The 21229-nt window shown below is 47.1% G+C and overlaps 1 protein-coding gene across 1 annotated transcript in view; it reads right to left on the reverse strand.

The window, feature by feature from the left end:
• Window positions 1–17841: 17841 nt before the first annotated feature.
• LOC118541887 (O-acyltransferase like protein-like) overlaps window positions 17842–21229 on the reverse strand; it is a 29586-nt gene continuing 26198 nt past the window's right edge. The window contains exons 10-11 of the mRNA XM_078060485.1: window positions 18456–18598; window positions 17842–18197 (exon numbers count right to left, since the gene is read on the reverse strand). Coding sequence (XP_077916611.1) covers window positions 18072–18197; window positions 18456–18598 — 269 coding nt within the window. The 3' untranslated portion in view covers window positions 17842–18071. The remainder of the gene's footprint in view (window positions 18198–18455; window positions 18599–21229) is intronic.

A 21229-nucleotide genomic window follows, 5' to 3' on the forward strand; every position in this document is an offset into this window, starting at 1 on the left:
TTATCATGTGCTTTCAGAGTTATCGTTTGTAATGTAAAAATCAACAATGACAACAAGGATATATTAAGACACGAAGTGATAAAGTTACTCTGGAAGCCAATTTAAACATTTAAATTTGTGCAGAGGGCAAAGTGAATGTGTACATAGAAAAAAAATCCTGGAAGTTTGTACTCCAAAATATTAACAGTCATCTTTTCCCAGCTTGGGGAAGTAGAATTGTGAGTGATTTTCCTTCTTTGTTTCATTTCTTTTCCTTTCCCCTCGTTAGTCTCTCTAAGCTTTCTGAATTGAGAATGTGTGTTGCTTCTTTTAAAGGACTTCATGAGACCAGTTTCAGATTCACAGCAATGCTGAGCAAAGATACAGAGACTGCCCATTCACCCCCTTCCCTGCACGTGTATAGCCTCCCCCCACTATGAACGTCCCCCCCCAGAGTGGAACGCTGGTTAGTTGATGAGCTACAGCAACACATCCTGACCCACCTGCAAGGGAGGCTGGGAAGTGGCATCCCGACGGGCAGCCCCGTGCCTGGCTATTGAGTGTCTGCTATTATGAACGAGGGAGCAAGTGGACGTGGGTGGACAAACAGCAGTCTCTCTCACGAAGAGGGGAAAAAAGTGTGAAGATAGAAGAGGGAATCAGAGTGAGAGAGATGAGAATGGAGAAGAGAGAATTGTAAGTGGAAGAAGAAGCCCCGTTGGCTGAGGGGAAGCCGTGGGGACAGATTCCGCTGTGTCCCCGCAGCGTCGCGGGCTCTGATTGTTGCTCTGCTCTTGGGGTCCGTGACTCAGTGGGGAGGGACACCGGTCTTACTGCTCGGCCTCACCTGCTTGCACTTCCATTCATCCTGCAGCTGCGGTCTGTGGAGCTGGTGCTTTCAGACTTTGAACATCGTTGTTCCCCCTTATTTGAGCACTTTGGTTAAGTCAGATGATGAGACAACTTGAACGGGAACAGAAACTGATCAGGGAGGATGGAATGTGGGGTCTCCTACTAGCTTGAAAAAATAAAAACCCCTTTTTATGGGGTTTAACTTTTTTGACAGTTTCTTACGGATGCTGTCTCATTTCCTTCTAAAACAAAACTGTAAGGCAGGAAAAGCCAGTATTAGTAATGAGACTCGCTGAGGGCACCGCCTCGGGGGTCAGATGCCTGACTGGAACCCCCCCCCAGTCATTTACTAGCTGTGTGATCTTGGGGAACTCACCCAACTCCTCTGAACCTCATTTCCCTCAACTATAAAACAGGTCTACTGATAGTGTCTACTTCCATACCTCCAGGCAGAGAGTTCATGCGGTACAAACAAGATGGGCAAGTAGCTTGCTGGATTGAATGAGAATTAATTTAAGATTGTGAAACAGCACAAAATATGTGGATTAGAGCAGGAATTTCAAGGAGTGGAGATGGCCATGACACAGAACAGAGCAAGGGGGACAGCGAGAGAAGAGAGAAGGAACAGAGTCGGGCAGAAGGGCCATATGGCTGTCAGAGGTACTGAGGCCCTGAAGTTCTCATTGTCCAGAAAGGGAAACTGAGGCACGAGGACGTCACACCCACCTCCCGCAGCTAGAGCTGCAGAAGTCTGGAAGGAATCACTTCACGTGGGAGAATTTTCACATTCTCGGGGGGCTGCTGAGCAACCATCTGCATCAGCTTCAGCCTCCCGGGCTCATGGTGATATTTTCTGGAATGACTTCAGATTCTTCCCACCGGCTGCCCACACCGTGGTCAGACAAGCGGAGCTAGTTGAGGGAGGACAGCACACAACACACGTCACGATATGTTCTGCTCTCTTTTGTTTTATTCTAATCCCTCTAGGAACAGGACACAGATAACCTTTCAATAATCCGAAATCCCAATAAAAAGAAACTCTCTCTAAAAAGTACACAGTGTTTGGGAAGGCTTTAGTATTTAGTAGACCTGAAAGATTTTCATCAGCCCTCCAATTTCTCTGTGTGCTTTGGAGGCAGTGAGGGGAGTAATATTAGCTGAATAAAAGGTCACTACCACAAAAGTTGTTTTTAGCCAAATAAATTTGACATAGGAGAGGGGAAAGCTCTGGACAGATACAAAGTTGCTGACAATACCGTGGGGCAGGAGCAGTCCTCACACACCCAGGCAGGGTAGGAGAAGCCCTTCCATTCTACGCTCGCTTGAAAATGCCTTTCCTCTGTTTTTCTTCTTTTTTCTATATTCTCTCGCGCGCTTCCTCCATAATTTACTTCAAGCTTCCCCTGGCTTTGCAACCACGAACACTACCACTGAAATGTTGCTTTGCTGGTTCTCCAGTTTGCGTGTGGATCAGAATTATCTGGAGGCCCTGCTGAAGCACTGACTGCCGGGCCCCAGCCCCGAAGTCTCCGACGCTGCTGGTCTGGGGGGGAAACTGAGCATTTGCGTTTCTAACGAGTTCCCAGGTGCTGCTGCTGGGCTGGGGGCAACGCTATAGATAAAGGCTTACAGACACCTCCCTGGGCCGTGCCTCAGCCAGGGCTACCAAGTCACTCTGCACTCAGACCTGCCCTCACTCCCAAGGGGGGTCGGGCTGCAGGTTTGTGCTCAGGTTCCTGATATCTCTGGGCTGGCCCCACAGTCGGATCAGATCACGGGTCCTGAAACCCCCAGAGCAGCATGGGCCTGAGCAGTCCTCCCAGCTGCCCTCTGACCCAGGAATGCCAGCGTCCACCCAAAGGGATTTCCATCACCGAGGAGCCAGCGTTGTCCCTTAGCTTGGGTGGGGGCGGGGGAAAGGGCGCATCTGGGCGTTTGACGCACCGGGTGTTAAAGATCCAGGAACTCTGGGTCTTTAGGTGTGACAGGCAGTCAGATGTGACAGACAGTCCTCATCTTAACAATTGAAAAAATAAATGAAACATAAGGTTCATTTCAACTTCCTCAGAAACAAGGCAGTGGAAATCACGGAGAAGATTATAAGTTGTTTTCGGTTGAAAATAACAAACAGATTAGAAATAATAGATACATTTCCAAAAGGATTCAGTGGAAACCTTATTCTGGTCCTCATGATGATAGTCTAATTTTCCTAGTAGGCGGGCCATTTAAGAGGAAACCATGAATACTCTGACTCTTCTAATTAACGGTTCAGCAAGGCTGCAATTTTCCCGGGAAGCTTCTGGTGAGTTTCCACAAGGCAAAGGGACCCTGCACTGCTCTTTCAGGTGCTGCCCTCTTGTGGCCGCCCGGACGCATGCAAACTAACGCTTTCTTGTAGATCCTGCACATCTATTCCTTCAAACCAAACGGAGCTGAGACCAGAACTGACTTCTCTCACAAAAGGGGGAAGGGTGGTGTCACATCTGCCACACACAGATGTTTCCACACGCCTGAACCTGGTGCCATGACTGTCGCTGCGTCATGTTTTGTGCACAAAGGAGGTAAGAGAAATCATCGAGGCAGGTCATACTGATTTCCCTAGAGTTTGTTAATAGGAAATTTGGAAAGTAAGGGGAAAAAAAACCATGAATATGTGTATGTTGTCTGTGTCTGAGTATATGTAAGGAGAGAGAGGGAGAGAGACAGAGGGAGAGACAGAGGGGTCTATTTTGCTCTTCTGTCCTGCTCATACGGGCGAGCAGGAAGAACAGGTTGATGGTGCGGGCTGCTTGATGACAGGTGCGTGAACCCGGATGTGTCACAACCTCTCTGGGCTTCAGCTGCCTCACTGTAAAATGCCGTCATGGAGCAGATAACCGCCGCAGTCCCTTCCTGTTCCAGATTCTGAAACTACTTAAAACAAGATGGAAGAGAAACCCCTTCTCGTCACTCATTTCAGACGCCCCAGCTGATATACTTTGCCTCCCTTTTGCCTGCCTGCCTTCCTGCTTCTCTTCCCACATCCTCTAGCAGAGGACTCCCGATGCTGTCATTCTGGCTTAGTTCCGTGCTGCCCTCTTTTTGAGATTTTCAATATTATGTAGGAAAGTTCCATTTTTCTTCTTGAATCTCACTCAAGGCTATTCCAATTGTCTTGTCTCTGCTTTTCTTTTTCTTTTTTTCACACTCCCCTAAAACTTTTGTGTGTATCTTACCACGTCCTTTATTGTTGTAAATTAGCAATTCCTGCTCAGGAGCTGTGGGGGTCAGGCTTCACCATGGAGCTCCTCTTTTAGGCAGGCTACACACCAGGCATTCGTTGCTTTAATTTACATGCTGACTTAGGGCAGTGATTCTCGGAGTGTAATTTGGATACCACCCCCCCACAACACCCCGAGTCCCTGAGAGCCTTCCAGGGGACCCACAATGTCAAAACTATTTTTGTAATACCAAGACATTATTTCCTTTTTTTAGTCTCTCAGTCCCCATGAGTATACACTGGAGATTTCCAGAATCTACATGATGTGCCATATTGCAGCAGACTGAAAGCAGTAGCAGATATAAAAGAAGCAGAGGTATTAAGCTGGACGTTAAAGAGATTTCAAAACTGTAACACAAGGACACTCCTCTTACTCTTATTTTCAGTTTTGAAGATATAGGTATTTTCCATAAAAATGTTACGTCAGCATGTAATGGATTTATTGTTATGTTTGAATACCTTAGTAAATAAGTGTTTAAAATTTCCTTCCGTTTTAGTTTCTAACACAGTGAATATCAACAGCTAGAACCCACATAACAAACAAAGGCTCTGTGGGGTCCCAAATAATTTTGAAGATGTAAAGGGGTCCTGAGACCAAAACCAGGGATAGTAATAGTATCTGCTTCAAAGAGACGAGACGTTTGAGAGACCGTGGGTCACTAGGGGTGCACCTGTTATAATACGTGAGGAGAGGTTTAGGCTGGTTACCAGTCCACTTACCTAGTTCCGAAGGGTGCAGAAGGAAGGTTAGGTTCAACACTGCTAGCCAGAAGGATATTCTTAGGTCCCATCAAACTTTCCCTGGGCCCAGGAAATATGAGGCTGCTTTGCTTTACATCTGTGCGGAGCCCAGAGAAAGCTGGGGCCCCAGGGAAGATGCGCCATGTGTGATGCTGAGAAGCTGTGTCCCCGCCTGGCTCCGGGCCCTCCGGGTGGGGCCCCCTGACCCGCGCCTCCTCCCAGGGGGCGAGATGCAGGGGACTGGCTGGAATTATTCCTCTCCACCTCCAACTACTGTTCTGTAGAGTCTAGAAAGCCAGGCATTGCCTTCCTTTGCTTCATTTGCAGCTAGTGTCCTCGTAGGGGCTGAATGATGTTCCCAAGAATTCATAGGTTGAAGCCCTAACCCCCTCGTGTGACTGCATTCGGAGACAGGGCTTTAAAGACGTAATTAAGCTTGCGTGGGGTCATCAGCGCGGGGCCCTCAACCAGTAGAATTCGTGTCCTTACAAGAAGAGGGAGAGAGGCCGAGGCGTGCACGCACAGAGAGGCCATGTGGGAGCCCGGCAAGATGGCGGCCGACAAGCCACAGCGGGGCAGGCCTCGGGGGAAGCCAACCCCTCGGCACTTCCGCCTTGAATTTCCAGCTTCCAGAACTGTGAGAAAATAAACGTCTGTTACTGGATTGAATATCTGAGAATTGCTAATTGAGGAGATCTTTAAAAAGTTCTCACCACAAGAGGGAGATTGGGTCATGCAGTCGGTTAAGCGTCCAACTCTTGGTTTTGGCTCAGGTCGTGACCCAGCCCCGCATCAGGCTCTGAACACAGCAGAGACTGCTTGAGATTCTCTCTCCCTCCTCCTTTCCCCCTCCCCACCCCCACCTCGAGCTATCTGAGTTAGTTAATTAATGAAAAAAAAAAAGTTCTCACCACAAGAAAAAAACGTGTAACTACGTGAGGAGATGGTTGTTAACTAGACTTCATGTGGTGATCATTTCACAATATATACAAGTGTCAAATCTCTATGTAGTACACCTGAAACTAATATAATACTATAGGTCAATTCTTCCTCACTTAAAAAAAATAAGTAAATAAAAAATAAACATCTGTTGTTTAAGGCCCCCCAGGCTTCGGTGTTTTGTTATGGCAGCCCTGGCAGACTAACACAGGGAGTGGCTGTGATTTAGATTCTGTCAAATAGGCATTCGGGTGAGATTTGGAAGGCAGAAGGGAGGTAGACACAAACCTCTGCAGCTTCTGTAGCATTGGCTAGAAAACCTCTTGGACATGTCTGGTTCTTCTGTGAAGCTTCCTGGTCATGCCTGTTTCTGATCGTATTGGCTGCCTGATCATGGCAGGTTCCTAGCTATCCTGGCTTCCAAAACATGGCGGCAGAAGCATGGCTCGGGGGTTAGCAGCTGCAAAGCTGAGTACCCATACTGACAGGTGACTTTCTGGGCACAGAAGAGGAAGTAGTTCTCGTGGTACGGAGGTGTGCCTTTGAGAGCTGTTCCTGGAAGTTCTGAGCAAGAGAAGGCTCTCCAGGGATCTAGCTTGCTATTTGGCCCCTGTGACCCAAGTGATCCACTGGTATTCCAAGGTCCTGGGGCAGCCAAGATGCTCTGTGGAGCCCGTGACAAGCCCTAATAGGCCCCGGAGTTCAGGGATCAAAACCAAGCTCTCTCTGGCTATTAATATTCTTCTCTTGAGAAATAGCTCCTGAACTTGCTGCTGCGCCCTGGTGAAGATAGAATACCTGGCCGTGGGACGTTGGTAGCCACGTGCCTTAGGCTCTCCATCAGAAATTGCCTGTTATCTAACCCAGCAAGGTTGGATGCATGCAGAGGCACCCCATCATCAAGTGACAGTGGAATACATGGGCAGGTCCTGGGGTACAGTTAGGCTGCTGGAACAGATGCCACACAACCCCAGCACACCACCTTCTGCCCCATTGCCACCTGCCTTCTCCCCCTGGCCATGACGTCATGGTGGGGCGACTGGGGGGAGGGTGTCCCTTGGACCGAGGAGGAGTTGAGTCTGGTTTTCAGAAGTTTCCCCACAATGGTCTGCAACAAGGCAGAAGACTGACACCAGCTGCGGGGCAGCCCTATAGGACGGAGGAATCCTTGCGACGAGCAGAATTTTGGGTTCCTGAAAGGAGATATGGTCAGAGACCTAGCTCTTCACTAATTCCTGGGCAGCAACTAATCATCTGGCTGGATGGCTTAGAAGCTCGGAAGGAATGAGACCAGGGGAACTGTTAACACGTCTGGGAGAAAGTTATACGTAAGATCCTCGCAGAATGAGTCCCAGGTGTGACAATAACTGTATTCCATGTAACTGTCACCAACGAGTACCACTGCATATGAGGCTCTTAATAATCAGGCGAGCAGGATGGCACACTCTGGATGTCAGCCAGCCTCTTCCTAAGCAGCCAGCATGCCACCTGGTCGATGGCCTTGTTGATGAGCCAGCACTGAGTGGCTGGAGAAAGAGGTGGGAGCAGGGCAAGCGGGAGCTTTTGGCCCTGCTGCTGCTCGGGTAGCAGGTACCATCGGTGGAGGAGACTGTGAACTCTCCTTCTCCTGCACGGTGGAGCCTTCAACCACGGGAGGGCCATACGCCAGGTTAGTGTAGCCTGAGCGTTCCCATGAGAAAGAGTCACATCCAAGAGCAGAGTGGGCTGTGCCCTACCAGCATCCCGTTTATCCTCCCAGAAGTTACCACGTCGATGAAGAAGGCAGGCAGCTGGAGAACAGAAGGCCGGCGATCACGTGTCAGCAGCCACTCCTCGCTGAGGAGACAGAGGGGATGTGACTCCTAGCTCCCAGCTGGGAAGCCACAGTCTGGGGAAAGAGGCGTTCTCCATTGCGAATCCACGTCCAAAGTAGAGAGAGCGTCCTCCTGTTCCCTCCGGTGTCGGCCAGTTGCGTGGCTTCCGGCAGCCATGCGGGCGGACGCTGCCACCACCATCCCCATCTGGTCCCTCTGTCGCCCCCTTTCCACCCACTCCTCAGTGAAACTCCGCTGATATTTGCTTATACCTAGATATGCTCAGTCTCTTGATCCTCGTCTGTGCGATCACTACACCTGCTTCCTTGCCTTGTACCAAACAGTGACTCGCAAATCAGATTTCGGAAACTGGGGCGCGTTACTTCACCAACCAAATGTCTATGCATGAGGCCCATGGTGGAACACAATATTTGGGATTTTTAAAACGTAATGAACGGGTGGAGTATTTCTCCAATATTCCCAAGAGCAGGCACTGGAGGGTAGAATATCGAGACACTTCACAGGCTTCAAGCACATTGGTCTCAGGTCATTCTCTGTAAATGAAGACATTTCCCAAGAAGGGGCTCCTCCATGTTTCAGAAGGCTTTATGAGGCCACAAGCTTCACCTGATGCTGGAGGAAGAATTACCAGCTCTCAGTGCACAGGTCCGTCCCATTCCCAGCGCGGATCTGGAAATCACAGGCTGCCAACCTCTGGAAGGGTCTCCATGGTCTCTGGCTCAGATCTGTGAAGTCCCTGAGCATGTTTGCAGAACGGGGAGGGAGCAAGGGGGGCTTCTGGGGAGATGTGGGGAGACTGAGTGAGGCTGCAGAAAAGCAGCGTATTGGAGGGAGCCCCGAGTTGCCAGGTCTGGTTGTGAGACTCTCCCTTAAACTTCCTTGGTCCTCATTTTCCTTCAAGTGTTGAGGAGAAAGTCCTCTCAGAATCTGCAAGGAGTGTAAACGTGCTGTCTTTCTATCCTTACAACTCCCATTACACTCCAGCTCCCCATTGTCTCTCTCCTCCCCTCACAGCCAAACTTCTGGAAGGAATTTCTCATACGGGCCCTGCCTGGTTGCCCCAGGTTGCCCCAGGACATGGTACCTAAGAGTGTGGGCTCCGGACTCAAACTGTTCACGTTCATATCTTGGTGTCCCCACGTGGCTGTGGTCTTAGGCAGATGACTTCTCCTGTGCCTCATTTTGTGTGTGTGTAGGTAAGGATGAGAACAGCACTTCCCTCAGCGTGCCGTGTTAGGATTAAATGCCTTGGTTTCTACAAAGTGCCTGGAACAGTATGTGGCATGTAATAGCCCTACGTAAATACAGCCGCTACTGTCTTTCAAATCTCAGCTTAAGGCTAGTTTCTCAGAAATTCCTTCAGCAGCCTCCCAGTTAGAGTCAGGCTTCCACAGTTCTCACCTAAGTTTGATGAGGTATTTGTGGTGGTGTTCATTATTGCCCTCACCTGGGATACTGTAAGGTCAAAGCGGAAATTGCCCCTGTGTTTGTCAACATTGTATTCCCAGTGCTTAGCAGGGCCTAGCACGTGGCAGGAGGGAGTAAACGCTTGTTGACATATAATTCCCACAGGAATGGGTGAGGGAATGAGTGAGTGCCCCCCTGCATCCAAGCATGAAGGGAGGCAGCCTCAGGGAGCCAGAGCCCCCATATCCCTTGATAAACTCACTATGGAAGACATCTTTGGCCAAAGGATACCTGGTGGCTTGACAGACTGACTCTGACTCCCAAAGGGAGCCTTGTAGGGAGTCCCTTCGGGCATGAGAAAGCTCACTATGAGCCAAAGATTGTGCATGTCTTGGAGAAGTCGCTGTTTGCACATGAGTGTCATTAATTCAGACTCTGTGACGTCGAACGAATCCCATCACTCAGTGGGTCTGGTGGTTCAAAAACACGCTTGGCTACTTACTAGAATCCTTCAGGATTTTTTTTTTTTTTTAAGATTTTATTTATCTGTCAGAGAGAGAGAGAGCAAGCGAGTACAGGCAGGGGGAGAGGAAGAGGGAGAAGCAGGCTCCCTACCGAGCAGAGAGCCCGACGTGGGACTCGATCCCAGGACCCCGGGATCATGACCTGAGCCGAAGGCAGCCGTTTAACTGCCTGAGCCACCCGGGCATCCCGAATCCTTCAGGAATTTTTGAGAAAGGTATAGATTGCTGAGTCCCACCCCACCTGCAAATCCCCCAGAGTTTATCCTGGGGACGTGTATTTGTTAAAAGCTCCTCAGGTGATTCTGCAGCCTGCATAGACCAGCATCGGAGAACCTCTCCTGTTGCCAAATTCCATCATTTTACAGAGAAAGAAGCAGAGGCACACTGACACCATGTCAAGATGCATAGCATGATTTTTCTAATGAACAAGGAAGTAAACATAATTTGGTTGGGACCAGAAAATAGGGTATGCTTTTTGAAACAGTGCATTATACAAATAATGTGCATGTTGGGGTTCATTAGCATGGCAATAAGGCCCTGATGAGAGAGCCCTGGCAGCACCCCGTCCCCCTCCTATTGCGATCTGAGCAAAGGCATTAGGGTGTCTGGCAGACTCAGCCAAGTTTCCACCAGTAGACTCGCCACACTTGGCTGGGGTGTATTTGCCAAGTTCAAGACAGAATGATCCGGTGTTACTTGTCTAAGTGCTGACGGCCCCAGACACAATGCCAAGTCCCTCCATGTAGGGGCTCTGCACCTGAGTGTTCCTGGTTTGTGAGAACACAGCAATCAAAGCGATCCCATTCCAGACTCAGAGTTTCTCAACCTGGGCACTATTGGCTTTTATCAGATAATTCCTCGAGGCGGGAGGGGATAGCTATCCTACACATTGTAGTATGTTTGGGTTTTTTTGTTTTGCTTTGTTTTGTTTTTAAGTAGGCTCCACACGCAGCATGAAGCCCAATGTGGGGCTTGAACTCACAACCCTGAGATAGAGACCTGAGCTGAGATCAAGAATTGGACACTTAACCGACTGAGCCACCCAGCTGCCCCTGCATTGTAGTATGTTGAACAGCGTTCATGGCTTCTGCCCACTAAAGAAGAACAAAAACATCTGCAGACCTTGCCAAACCTCCCCTGGAAAGACAAAATCGTCCTCTCTGCCCCGCTGAGCACTATTTATTTATTTAACCTTACAAATTTATTACATTGTTTATCTAACCTTACAAATCCACCTTACAATGAATCAAAGGACTTTTAGCATTAGATCAGGAATTTTTACTGGAGCCTTTTCCCCTATGGAGAAAATATTAAAAAATATTTCTATGGGTTTCATGAATAAAACCCCAAAACTCACAAGCCAAAAGGAAGAGTGGTAAATTTGCCTGCATTAAAGTATTAATGATAGATGATAAAAGCATTTATCCCTTACAATGTTGCCACAGATTGGGAAAAAGTATTTGCAACACAAATAATCAACAAAGAATTAGTCTTTGGGATATATAAAGGACATCTTTGAATCAATAATAACAAGAAAAACACTTAATAGAAGAATGGGCAAAGGATATGGTAGCCAGTCTCTGAAAGAGAAGCTCCAAGGGCCATTACACACATGGAAAACACTCAACCCCATTGGTAGACAGAGAAATGAAAATTGAAGTAATCAGACCCTACCACTCATCAGGGATTTAACAGTAAATTAACAGGTTGATAGAACCAGGGGTTGGGGAAGGTCTTGACTAATGGTATCTACTCTCCTCCTCCACTAGTGGAGGCATAAACTGGCAAAATCACTTTGGAAAGCTGTGTAGTATTATCAGAATATACATACACCTCATAACCCTGCAATTACTCTCCTGACTATATACCCTGGAAACTAACATATCTCCATGAAGAAACACATACAAGGAGTTCGTTACAACTATGTTTGCAAAAATGAAAAACCAAATTCTACCTACCAACTGGTGAATGGATAAATATTTAAGGCACACATGCACTCAGTAAAACATTATGAACATTAGGGCGCCTGGGTGGCTCAGTCGGTTAAGCGACTGCCTTCGGCTCAGGTCATGATCCTGGAGTCCCGGGATGGAGTCCCGCATCGGGCTCCCTGCTCAGCGGGGAGTCTGCTTCTCCCTCTGACCCTCCCCCCTCTCATGTGCTCTCTCTCTCATTCTCTCTCTTTCAAATAAATAAATAAAATGTTTAAAACAAAAGAAAACAAAAAAAACCCCACAATGAACATTAGAAATGAATTGCCAGCTATACAGACTATGTTTAATGGGAAAAATTGTATTCTGAAGGATATTACAGCATGGATCCAATTACATAGCGCTTAAAAACAACATACTATATAACATTTATAGACATATGCATGTTATTAGTAAAAATATAAAAACATGGATGAAACTTGGATAAGAGGAGAGGAAGGAAATGGGATGCAGGAGGTCTACAATTGTGTTTACAATGTTTTATTTTTAAAACAGAAACACATTAGAAAGAAAAATGATGGGGCGCCTGGGTGGCTCAGTCGTTAAGCTTCTGCCTTCGGCTTGGGTCATGATCCCAGGGTCCTGGGATCGAGCCCCGCATCGGGCTCCCTGCTCGGCGGGAAGCCTGCTTCTCCCTCTCCCACTCCCCCTGCTTGTGTTCCCTCTCTCGATGTGTCTCTCTCTGTCAAATAAATAAATAAAATCTTAAAAAAAAAGAAAAGAAAAGAAAAGAAAAATGACAAAATGTTACCCTGTGTTTATTAGGGATGATGGATATGTGGGCTTAGCAATGGTTTCATTTCTTTAGACTTGCTGGAATGTTTGAAATATTTTATATTTTTAAAAAATAAACTTTAAAAAAATAAGTACATCTGGAAAAGGCAGAACTATAGGGATGAAAAATAGATAGTTGCTAAGGGCTGGGGATAAGTATAGAGGTTAAGGAGCCTCAGAAATTTTGAGGGGTGATGGAATCCTATATTTTGGTCATGGTGGTGATGACTATATGCATTTGTCAAAACTCACAAAAGACTTTTATAAATTTTTATAAATTATACCTCAATTTAAAAAAAGAAAAAGAGAGCGCCTGGGGGGCTCAGTCAGTTAAGTGTCTGCCTTTGGCTCTGGTCATGATCCCAGGGTCCTGGAATCAAGCCCCACATCGGGCTCCCTAATCAGCGGGGAGTCTGCTTCTCCCTCTCTCTCTGTCCCTCTCCCCACTCACTCTCTCTCTGTCAAATAGATAAATAAAATCTTTAAAAAAATTAAAATTAAAAAAAGAAAAAATTCATCTAATAAGCACAGGAGCAAAAGGTGCAGAATTAGACATTATTTCGGGAGCTTATCTAATAAAAAATGAAATACTACATAAAATTCTATTGTTATTTGAAAGCATATATTAATACATTCCTAGTCATAATCAATACATTTTAAAAATTCAATTGACATTTTAAGTAATAAAAACATAAGGATCTATCTATAGTGCACAATCTGCTAAAATATGTAGCACTTTGTCCCTTCCTTAATCCAAAGCAAAATGCAGCCCCAGGCCATTCTTCCCAGCTCTGGCTGCCCTAAGGGATGAGAGCCTCTTCAAAACAGGATTTCTGACATTCACATTAATAGTCCTAAAGTCCTTATAAATAGGTGATTATTAGAAATATTTGGTTACTGACTGAATGACTGAATAAAAGAAAGAAGAATCACTTTGTCTCAGCATCTTTATGGAGGTAGTCTCTTCTCTCATCTCTTCAAGGACAGCAATAGTTCTGGTAGCTTTACTTTTCCCCATATAACCTTTTCCCTCCAAAATCCTTTGCTCTGTGCGTTCATTTTAGACTCAGTCTTCCGGATGTTAAAGACTTTTCTCAGGTGTGTGGGAACCTTGGTTGTTCTGCTCACCATTAAGAGTGAGGAACTAAAAAGCTGATAGAGGGGTGCCTGGCTGGCTCAGTCAGTTAAGACTCCAACTCTTGGTTTTGCTCAGGTCATGATCTCAGGGTGGTGAGATGGAGCCCAGCATGGAGCTCTGGGCTCGGCGCAGAGTCTGCTTGGGATTCTCTGCCTCTCCTTCTCCCTCTGCCCCTCCCTCCACTCTCTTTGTCTCTCTCTCCGATAAATAAAACCTTAAAAATAAATAAATAAAATAAAAAGCTGATGGACATGAGCTCAGTAACCGCCCATCCCTGTTGCCCGGGACAGAGGGGTGTGTGAGGATGGGGGAGCTTCGGTGCTAAAATCGACAAAATCCCAAGCAAATGGGGATGAGGTGGCCACCCTACTTTGAGTCTATGGTTTGAGCTTGTTGACTGTGAGCTGCACTGGCAGGGAGCTGGCGAGGACACTTTGGGGACAGCTCTTATGTCAGTATTTTTAAGGGTTTCATCTTAGGCCAGTCAGAATCCTCCGAGAAGCAACTTCCAGTCTCCCACCTGGAGAGTGGCGATCTGCGTGCTGGGGCTCGGGAGGCTTCAGCGCACAGATCCAGACACCGTGCTGTCGTAGAGTGTCTTCATCCTCAGCTGTGCCGGGCAGCCCTCAGGCCCGCCATCAGTCTCAGTGTGTCGGCCTTGCCGCCTTCCCTTTCACAGGATGCTGCCACGACGCCCAACGGCACCACACCCTCCCGAGACTGCAGGAGGGGAGGACAAGACCGGCTTCCCGCTTCACGCCCCCATCCCCGCCGGTCTCAGCGAGGACAGTCTTTCCCGGAAGTCCCCGGCACACTTCTGCTTAGTCTCATTGGTCAGAGCTGGGTCACATGACCACGCTTGGCCCAATCATCGGCAGAAGCACCAAAGGACACAAAAGTGGCTTTTACTGAGTATGAGTCATTGGACCATTCCACCCTCTGTCTGGGCGCCTTGATGCCAGAACGTCAGAGTTGTTTGGCGGGGGGGGGGGGGGGGGATTTGAAGGTGGGTGGACCACCAAAAATGGCTGCCTCTGAGTGTATATTAGCACAGCATTGCTTTAAGTCCCAGTTGGGGTCTAGGAAATACAGTTCTAAAGGCTTCTCATCCTTTTAAGTACTCTGGCGCATCTGAACTTTGACCTTCCCTGGAAGGGGGTCTGGTTGGGCCATTTGGGGGAAAGGTTCTTAAAAAACTGAACATATCTAGGGGCGCCTGGGTGGCTCAGTCCTTAAGCGTCTGCCTTCGGCTCGGGTCATGATCCCAGGATCCTGGGATCGAGCCCCGCATCGGGCTCCCTGCTCGGCGGGAAGCCTGCTTCTCCCTCTCCCACTCCCCCTGCTTGTGTTCCCTCTCTGGCTGTCTCTCTCTCTGTCAAATAAAATCTTTAAAAACAAAAACTGAACATATCGAAGACCTGGTTGAGAGGTGCCTACCTGTATGCATGAGGAGGCTCCCGGGAAAGAATTCACCTAAAAAAAGAAGGGGTTGATTCCATCACTATTTCAGCCGCCATTTATTGAACACCTGCTGGGTGCCAGGTCAGGGCTAGCGGTGAACAGGGTGTAAATGTGAAGAGGAAAAAATTGTCACTCTGATCACCCTCCATCCCGGCGCCCATAGACTCATAGTATATCCAAGGGAGAATGACCCCTATTAAAATAAGGAAAATCTGCAAGAGCAGTTTCTACAAAAACATGCGGAGCACTTAGCAGCCCCGCATCAAAGCCTGAAGGAGAAAACACAGATGGCACAAGGGGGGCAGAGGGGACTTCTCTGTGCCATTTGTGGAGATCATTTGTGCTGTGAATGGACACGGTGGCCTGAGCACCCAACCAGCCCAGCCCACCTCCTGCCCAGAGAAGTCAGGAGAAGGCGGCATGCTTTGAAGAGTGGAGCGGGGACAGCAGGTGTAGGAGGCGCTGGCCCGACCAGCAGCTCTCAGCAGTCTGAGGGCAGGATGGAGGGAGGGCGCAGCTCTAAGGAGAGCCAGCACCATTAAAAAAGGAGCTAGGAGGGTCCGGGTGTTTATAAGACAAGCGAGACATTCCCGGACTCTCCCAAGACCAGTCAGGAGGAACTTAAGGAGGGCTGGAGTTCCTTTAGATCTGCTGGGGGTGACTATAGGGTCAATATGACCTATTTTTATCCATGGGCTGGTATGTGGGGATGAAACATGGATTTCAGAATTTAGGGAGAATTAGAGGAGGGACCCATCAGTTGATGCTTACTCTGTGCGGATGTTGCTGTCTCTATAAATTTGCACAAGTTTATAATTATATTTGCTTGAGTTTATTATACACAAAAATAGGAAAAAAAAAAACAGTATAATGAGGTCCCACATACCCATCACCCAGCTTCAAAAATGATCACTACACGCCCAATCTTGTTTCATCTATCCCACTTCCTCCTGATATTATTTTGAGGCAAATACCAGATTTTATCGTTTTGTCCATAAATATTTCAGTATGCATCAAAAACATAAGGGCTGTTAAAAAAAAAAAAAAAAAAAAAAAAACATGACCACAATACCACAATACCAAAACATGATCACATTAAAAAATTAATAAGTCCTTAATATCATCGAATAGCCAGGTGGTGTTCAAATTTCCAACTGTCTCATAAATGTCATATGCTTTTTTACAGTTTGTTTCTGAATCCAAAGGAGGTCCCCATATTCTATAAATCTTAAACTCCTAGGGAATTCTGGATCGAAACAAAAGCCAGAACAAAATTGGATTTCTCTATCCCTACTTTATATTTTATGAAATTGCAATAGTGGAGAGGGTATTTTTTTCTTATTAAAAAAACCTATCAAAAGCAATGTCGCTAGTAGTTATGAAAGCCATTTCCATGGGCCCCAGGTTTCTAGCCTTATAACTAGAAGCCCTTGGCAATTTGACTGCCCAGCAATGTTGGCAGGCGAGTCATTTCCCACTGGGGTCCGTCGGATTGTAGTGTTCCTCCTGTAAATGCCACCCACCCTCAAGATCCTCTCTGAGGCCTAAGTCAGAGGGGTCAGGTGCCAAATCAGCCATCAGGGGGCTCCCAAGAATTCCATGAACTTTGGGGTTGCCCAAAGATCCAACTTGGTGCATTCTAATACAGATCGTAAACATGCCAGGCGGGGACTTGTCTCCTCACTCCCAGCAGATTCTGCCAGCAGAATAGACCAGGCCTCCGGGAGATGTGGCTCCCCGAGATGAGTTGGAAAAAGACAAGGTTAGCTGTCAACTGCCCTTTGAAGGATTTGAGGTTAGCAGCCCTCTCCACCCCCCAGTGGTCCTCCTAACAGATCCACTTGGAGAGAAATAGTACATACAGATGTGGGGAGCATTCTGTGCTAATTAGCTCCTTGTAGCTCCCTGTGATTGTCAATAAATCCTTTGATTCTCAAGTACACGAGAGTGTTGTTAAAAGTGATAAGCATATGTGAGTAGGGATGGTTAACATGAAATCACACACCCAGGAAGGAACACATGTCTGCCAGCTGGGACACCCTGGCCTTATAAATCTCTCCATTTCTAGGCCTCGCTGCTGCAAACGGAGGGGTTGGGATGGAAGCCATTCACTCGGGTCTCCCGCTTCTCCACTGGGAGTTTTGTTGAGGGACTGTATTCCTTTGCTAGGGTTGCTGTAACAAAGCACCACACACTGGCTGATTTACCACAACAGATGTGTATCGTCTCACAGTTCTGGAAGGCTGAAGTCCTAACTCAAGGTGTCGGCAGGACTGTGCTCTCGCTGAGGGCTCCAGGGGAGAGTCCTTCCTTGCCTCCTCTGGCTTCTGGGTCTGCTGGCAATCCTTGGGGTTTCTTGGCTTGTGGGTGGATGCCTTATTCCTGTACATTTTCACCCCTTCTTCCATCTGTGCAGATCTGTCTCTATGTCCAGATGTCCCCTTTTCATAAGGACACCAGTCATATTGGATTAGGGCCACCTGCCCCCATGAACTCACTTTAACTTGATTACCTCTGTAAAACCCCAACCCCCAAACAGGGTACATTCTAAGGTACTAGAGGATTCAGACTTTGTATCGTTTTCAGTGGACACATTCAACCCCTAACAGGGACCACACTGTAAAATATATAATGTTTGGAAGGCCTGTCACTATGCACTCATGAATTGTGCACGCCAGTGGGTCATACAATCCTGAGGCGCCAGGGTAAAGTTACAAGTCTACAAGGGTATCATGATAACACAAAGACAATTACAATGTGAAAAACTACACACTGTGATTTTACCAAGAAAAGTGAACATTATAACCGAAATTGCATTAAATTTGCTAGGTTACGGTTTTCCTATGATCATCGGTATAGAAAATACACGGAGGGCGAGACCCCAAAAATCCAGGTTGTTTTTTTGTTTTTTTTGTTTTTTTCTGAAAAGGTACATCAGAGGGTGATTATTGTGCTACTAGGTAGGCTATCACAGAACCCTTTTATATAGTAAACACTCAGAACTCTTTCATGTATTAAGCACAGAGAAGTTGTACATCTTAAACATTCACAAAATCAGATTCACACCCCTTGCCGGGGGGACAACATCCATTACATAAACGAGGCCACGCCTGCTTTCGCTCATCACCCGCAGAATGAACCCATCCATTCTTCCGGGTTGTACCAGAACATTCATGGCCCTGCCGGCATTGGTCCCAGCAGGTGCCGCTTCAGTTCCTGACATGGTTTCTCAATGCACAGCGTCAGGGCCAGCCCAGTGACGAAAGTCAGCAAACAGTGTCCAGAGAAAAGATAGAACTGGAGAGAAAAAGGGGCAGAGTGGATGCAATCTTACTACCAGATTCCTGGCTGTATGAAATGCAACTGTAAGACAGAGTGCCCTGAACATTAAAACTAGAATAAATACAATCAAAGAAAGATATTATCCTGAAGCGCTCCCTCAAATAAAACAAAGGACAACAGGCTCCTCGAAACAACAACAGAACCCACTACTCCCCCAGCCAGGGGCTTTGTGGCTCCAGCAGAGTCACACCAGAGCCGAGAGCGGGGACTCACCATGTTGGTGTCAGTGTAGTGAATCAGCGTTTCTTGAAGCCCGTTGTAGAGCATGATGAGGATAGGGTGCACCAAGTAGCAAGCGTAACTGATGCTGGCCAGGAGAGTCCAGAGCCGGCAAGAAAGCAGCCGGGCCACCAGACCTGGAGGGAACCGACAGCGTGGTTTACGGAGCCTCAGGCGCCTCTCTGGCTCCACGGGGCCATCCCCGTTCCCTCGGGGCCCCGCTCCTGAGTGTGTGAACCTCCTCTAAGAAGGTCTTTATTCTTCTCATTTTTAAGAGAATGTGCCCAAAACAAAGACAAAAGAAAACAAAACAAAAAACACTTCCCTTTGCGGGAGTATGAAAAAAATAAGAGATGCTAATGTAGAGTTTAGAGTCGCCCGGAACACAAGACATGCCACGTGTAAGACGAGGTGCGAAGTCCTTCCGCCAGCTTCGGTTCTGGCTCCAGATGCAGCACAGGATCCGCTGGGCCTTGGGACAAGGCAGTGACATTGCCAGGCCCAGGACTTGTCATCTGTTATGGAGGAGCTTGTGTTTGGCCAGCTTCTAGTCCCTTTCAGGACAAATATTCTGTAACTTGCTATAACTTCTAGAACTGTGCTGTCCCACATGGTAGCCACTACCCACTTTGGGCTATTTAATTTAAATTAATTCAAATGAAGTGCAATGAGACGTCCTTCTCTGCACAGGACTTCCTGCTCTCTGTAGTGGGTTAAAGAGTGGTCTCCCAAAAGCTATGTCCACCTGGAACCTTGGTCTATTTGGAATGAGGGTCTTTGCAGATGAAATGAAGGTAAGGAACTCGAGATGAGATTATCCTGGATTAGAGTGGGCCTCAAATCCAAAAATGAGTGTCCTTATAAGAGACAGAAAAGGAGACACAAACACACAAAGGAGAGGAACTGGGTGAAGGCCATGTGAAGACAGAGGCAGAGATTGGAGTGATGCACACACGGGCCAGAGAATTCAGGGCTTGCCGGCAGCCATGGGGGTGGGGGGTGGGGATGGAGAGAGCACGGAACAGATCCCCACAGGGCTTCTGGAAGGACCTTGCCAACACCTTGATTTGGGGTTTCTAGTCTCCAGAACTATGAGAGAATCAATTTCTGTTGTTTTAAGCCAAGAAAAGAAAGAAAAAGAAAGAAAGAAAGGGGGCGCCTGGGTGGCTCAGATGGTTAAGCATCTGCCTTCGGCTCGGGTCATGATCCCAGGGTGCTGGGATCGAGTCCCGCATCGGGCTCCCTCCTCAGCGGGGAGCTTGTTTCTCCCTCTCCCGCTCCCCCTGCTCGTGATTTCTCTCTCTGTCAAATAAATAAATAAAATCTTCAAAAAAAAAAAAAAAAGGGCACCTGGGTGGCTCAGTAGGTTAAGCGACTGCCTTCGGCTCAGGTCATGATCCTGGAGTCCCAGGATCAAGTCCCGTATCGGGCTCCCTGCTCAGCAGGGACTCTGCTTCTCCATCTGACCCTCCCCCCTCTCATGTGCTCTCTCTCTCTCTCTCAAATGAATAAATACAATCTTTAAAAAAGAAAATAAATAATAAAAAAAAAGAAAGAAAGAGGGAAAGCAAGAGAGAGAGAGAAAAGAAAAGAAAACAGAAAAGAAAAAGAAAAAATTTCTGTCTCTCCTTTCCATGAACCTCATCTCGAGTTGTTTCAGTTGCTCAGGACAAAATCTTTGGTGCCATCCCAGATTCTGTTCTTTCTCCCATATCCCACAGAGCGCTGCCAATCTATCCTTAAAACTACCTATCTCAAATTGAACCCTTTCTCCCCATCTCCTCCGCAAACCCCCTCATCAAATCCACCATGGATTCCTCCTCCACGGACCGCTACAGTGGCTTCCTAACGGATCTGTTGGTCTCTCTGCTCTCCTTCTTGCTGTCCTACAGTCTCCATGCAACATCTAAAGTAATCTTTTAAATCACAGGTCAGATGATGTTACATGACGTTTAAAATAAAATCCGAATTTTTCCCCATGGCCGTGAAGACCCTGCATGACCTGACTACCACTTTCCTCAGTCGGTAGAATGTGTGACTCTTGATCTTGGTGTTGTGAGTTCGAGCCCCAGGTTGGGTGTGGAGATTACTTAAAAATAAAATCTTAAAAAAAGATAATAGAGTGACCATAAAACTATAAAACCAATAATATCTGAATTAACAACATTAAGTCAATGTGATTAGTAGTTGGCTGAAGCCAAATTGTAGCTCGCAACATGAACAGGATATTGTTTGCTTTAGGAATGTTCTTTTGTGTTTGGTTTACCTGTGCTCTTTGCTGACTTAATTTTTCTACAACTAGACATTTCTAATCTGGAGAAAATCCCTTTCTTTCCATTTAAGCCCCTTCTGCTTGACTTCTCCACACATTGACAGCCGGACTCAGTAGAGACAGTTTCCCCGCTTATCAAAGGGCTGAGGGGATCTTGGGAATTACTCAGTCTATATAGCCTTAGGTAAGGAAACTGAGGCCCAGGGTGAGTGTGACCAGAACTTTGGTCTCCAGCACTGGTATTTTGTTCTCACTACGTGACCCTGTCTTCCTCCTCCAGCTTCGAAACTAGCTTCATTGGAAAGGCTGCAGATTTTTCTTTCAGAACCTGCATTTGTACATAAACCAGGGTAAAAATCTAAAACAGAATATGCGGGCAGTTCTCCCCCAGGACATAAACAAGTTGCTGTTTTTGAGTCAATTATCAGTCATTCACCAACCACTCCAGCAAATAAAAAAGCCCCTCTGTGTACGCCATGTTTTCACGTTTGTCGCC

The sequence above is a fragment of the Halichoerus grypus genome, chromosome 13, assembly GCF_964656455.1.
Source record: "Halichoerus grypus chromosome 13, mHalGry1.hap1.1, whole genome shotgun sequence".
Classification (NCBI taxonomy): Eukaryota; Metazoa; Chordata; class Mammalia; order Carnivora; family Phocidae; genus Halichoerus; species Halichoerus grypus.